The sequence below is a fragment of the Hippocampus bargibanti genome, linkage group LG15 (assembly GCF_051943395.1).
Source record: "Hippocampus bargibanti isolate YZ-2025 linkage group LG15, ASM5194339v1, whole genome shotgun sequence".
In the NCBI taxonomy this organism is placed as follows: Eukaryota; Metazoa; Chordata; class Actinopteri; order Syngnathiformes; family Syngnathidae; genus Hippocampus; species Hippocampus bargibanti.
This window is the reverse complement of record NC_142748.1, coordinates 3,839,342-3,842,781: the sequence shown is the minus strand read 5'-3', so window position 1 is coordinate 3,842,781 and position 3,440 is coordinate 3,839,342. Positions and strand designations below refer to the sequence as shown.

Here is a 3,440-nt window from a genome sequence, read left to right as displayed (position 1 = left end):
AATAAAATCTAACATAAAAGAATAAATAATAAATAAATATAGTAAAATAATCAGAAAATATAAAAAATAATAAAATAAAAGAATAAATAATCACAAAAGAATATATATGTATATAGCAAAAAAATATAGCAACTATAAAAAAAAATACAATTATGTCATTAATTATGTAAGAAAACAGCATCACATGTCAAATGTCATGACAACAAAAGTCCTGAGAAAATAGTCAGCTAGCGATGATGATGGCATGTAACCCCCCCCCCCCCCCCCCCCACCCCCCCAAGCCCTCAGCCGGCTGGCCTAAAGCTATGAGTACTACACGGAAGACATAATAGATAGAATGGTGGAGACTGTGTGTGAAGTCAACAGAAGCAAAGGGAGGACAAGGGGGGGGTGGCGGAAAAAAAGTTATGAAAACAAGAGTATGGGAGCAGATGGGGTTTACCTTGGAAACAAGCATTACAGCAGAGAAACTAAGAAGGAGGGTGAAGGGGGTCTCAGGAGGGGCTTCAGCAAAGCTGGACTTTATCACAGCCTCTGGAGACTGATGAACGAGGGGGGGGGGGGGGGGTGGACGAGTTCCAGGCACACAGCAGCGCTCGTCACACACCGTAGGGGGAAGATATATAAAAAGAGCTCCCAGGGAGAAAGTACCAGTGAAGCATCCGTTCTTTTCATTTGAAGGGTGTTCACGCGAAGACCCTTGGGTGCTCCACATGATTTTTCCCATAAATTAAAGCATTCTGAAGAGTCGCCAGAGTTTGATTTGCTCTTTTTTGGGGGGGTCGTTCACCTTCCATCTGAGTACTTTATATTTTTAAAGGCGAGAGAAAGTCATGCAGGAGCAGTGACAGCGACTTTGGTTTCGCAAGATGGAAGCGGATATCGAAAACTGGACTCATGTAGATGAACATTTGGACCTCAAGGGACGTTTTGATGGTTTCGGTGTCGTCATGGCGATACTATATCTGGTGGTGTGCATCGCGGGACTGGCTGGGAACTCGTTGGTGATCGTGGCCGTTTTGAAACTGGACAAAATGTCGTCGGCCACCACCGTGTATATTTTCAACCTGGCGCTTGCAGACGGACTTTTCATGGTCGGGTTACCGTTTATCGCCAGTCAGAACTTTTTGAGTCGTTGGCTTTTTGGCGACGTGGCGTGCAAAGTGGTCATGGTGCTGGACGGCATCAACCAATTCACCAGCGTCTTCTGTCTAACCGTGATGAGCATCGATCGTTACATGGCGCTAGCGGACCCACTAAGGTTCGCTTCCTGGAGGACGCCGCGCTGCGCTAAGATCGTATCGGCCTTCCTATGGCTTTTTTCCATCCTGGCTATCCTCCCTATGGCGCTTCATTTCTCTGCCGATCGAGGCCTGTGCATCCCGGATCTCATTTCGGAAATGTGGTGGCTGGGAGTCCTATCGTACACTTTCATCTTGGGCTTCGCGCTACCGTTCACCATCATGACCGCCTCGTACACGGCTTTGCTGCTCACCCTGAGGTCACAGCGGCTCCGGGTTACCGTCACAGATCATGACGATCGCCGTCCGGAGCGGCAGGTGACCAAAATGGTGGTCGCCGTGGTCGTCGTGTTCGCTTTGTGCTGGCTGCCGTTTTACACCGTTAACTTTTGCTCCATGTACCAATCCAACCTTACCTTTGCGCGGGTGTTTGAGTTCTTGGTCTTGTTGTCGTATTCGTGGAGCTGCGCCAATCCCATCCTCTACACCTGCTTGTCGGACACCTTCAGGAGGCACTTTCGGACACTCCTCTGTTCGGGCGGCAAGTCTTCTCCCAGCATGCAATGCAACACCGAGCAGTATGACCTAAATGTCACAGGATTGCAGGATGTTACTATTGTGACATAAAAAGACAATGTCCAAATGACTCCATTTCTTGTAATGCACAACACAATCGGCAGTACATTTGCACCTAAAAGCTAGCAACCACTCATTTGACGACAATGAGGTTAAAATCTTAGCGAAAGAACATAGATGGTTTGAAAGGGGGGTAAAAGAGGCGATTCTTATAAAACAACAAAATCCTTCATTAAACCGGTCTGGTGGTGTGAGGTTCAATTTGGATCGTTCATACAATAGCCTGCTCAGGCAAAACAGGTTAGGCAACTTTCGCAATGCTGATGAGGGTCGTTATGCTGATGAGGTGATACCGGGGGGAGTGGGGGTAATAGGCCAATCGTTAGTCAGGAATGTAGGAACAATCAGTGGGGCCACAGGGGGGGGTCCCGCGCCCCCCCCAACCTGAGAGTAGGGACCTATCATAGCTGTGTCCGGCGCCACCAGGTCTGGACATTAGGGATATATAAATGGGGCCGATACGACCAGTCAGACTTTAGTTCGCTGACGAAGCCTCTTGGATAGGAGGCGAAACGTCCGAAACCTTCACTTTTGTACAGATGACGGCTGAAGAAACCTTCTCATCGAAACACAGTTGAGAGTGAGTTAGAATAAACAAACCACGTTTGCCTCCAAGAAGGACACCATGAATTGTTTATTATTATTTTATTTATTGGCAATCTCCACAGTTGGCATTTTAATTGTGTCAAAACACATTTGGGGATTTTAGGGTTGGCTAACAAACCTGAATCGGTGGAAAGTAGCTCCTGTTCGATGCAAGGTTATGAAAAAGCTTTATAAATAATGTTGAGCAAGGGTGTTAAAGTTATTTTTTGCCGCGGGCCAAATTGTAATTATGGTTTTCTCTCGGGGACCATTATGAATTTGAGGAATTCTTTACAATGTTTAATCCCCTTCACATATTACAAATAGAGCGCACAACAAATTAATGAATAACTAGTTTTAAAATTCAAAGTCAAAAATAATGAGTGTTATTGTGGTTCATATCATGGCACTTGACACGCTTCATTTGCTTTCGCGGGCCGAATAAAATGATGTGGTGGGCCAGATTTGGCCCCTGGGCCTTGACTTTGACACCATGACATTGAGTATTGGCAAGAATTGTTAAAAATACAGTTAAACACAAACCACATTCCAAATTGACGTTGCGGAATTTATCTCTCACAGTTTTAACAAGTGGTCTGTATAATCCTTCCTTGCATTCTATTGGACTCAGGCTCATTGTATAACCTTAAAAGAAAAACAATCCCATAATTCCATGCACTAGAGGCAGTGCAATCTACTGCTTCTCCTGTTATACTGCATTTTTGGGTGACAGCTAATGTGTGAAATGATGAATACGGCCCTAAAAGGAGAATGGGGAATTCGTGATTCAGACTTTTCACACGCATGTGTTCACACACATGCACATTTAGGAACAGACATATTGTGACATTGTGTGCGGATAAAATAAATAACTAAATAAATAAATAATAAATAAATAAATAAATAGATTTTTACTGCACAATGTTGTATGTGACACTTGCAAAAAAACTGAACTATACTTTGTTTTTTAGTTTTTTT

At 44.4% G+C, this 3,440-nt stretch overlaps 1 protein-coding gene across 1 annotated transcript; it reads left to right on the top strand.

Annotated features, from left to right (window-relative positions):
- The first annotated feature begins 613 nt into the window (after positions 1–613).
- LOC148887132 (somatostatin receptor type 5) lies at positions 614–2,102 on the top strand. The gene has a single exon (XM_089015388.1). It carries the CDS (start codon positions 870–872, stop codon positions 1,866–1,868), a length of 999 nt encoding a protein of 332 aa, XP_088871514.1. The 5' UTR covers positions 614–869; the 3' UTR covers positions 1,869–2,102.
- Positions 2,103–3,440: the final 1,338 nt, after the last annotated feature.

Coding starts and splice junctions, on each gene's coding strand:
- LOC148887132 (XM_089015388.1), top strand. CDS start 870: ATGGAAGCGGATATCGAAAACTGGACTCATGTAGATGAACATTTGGAC.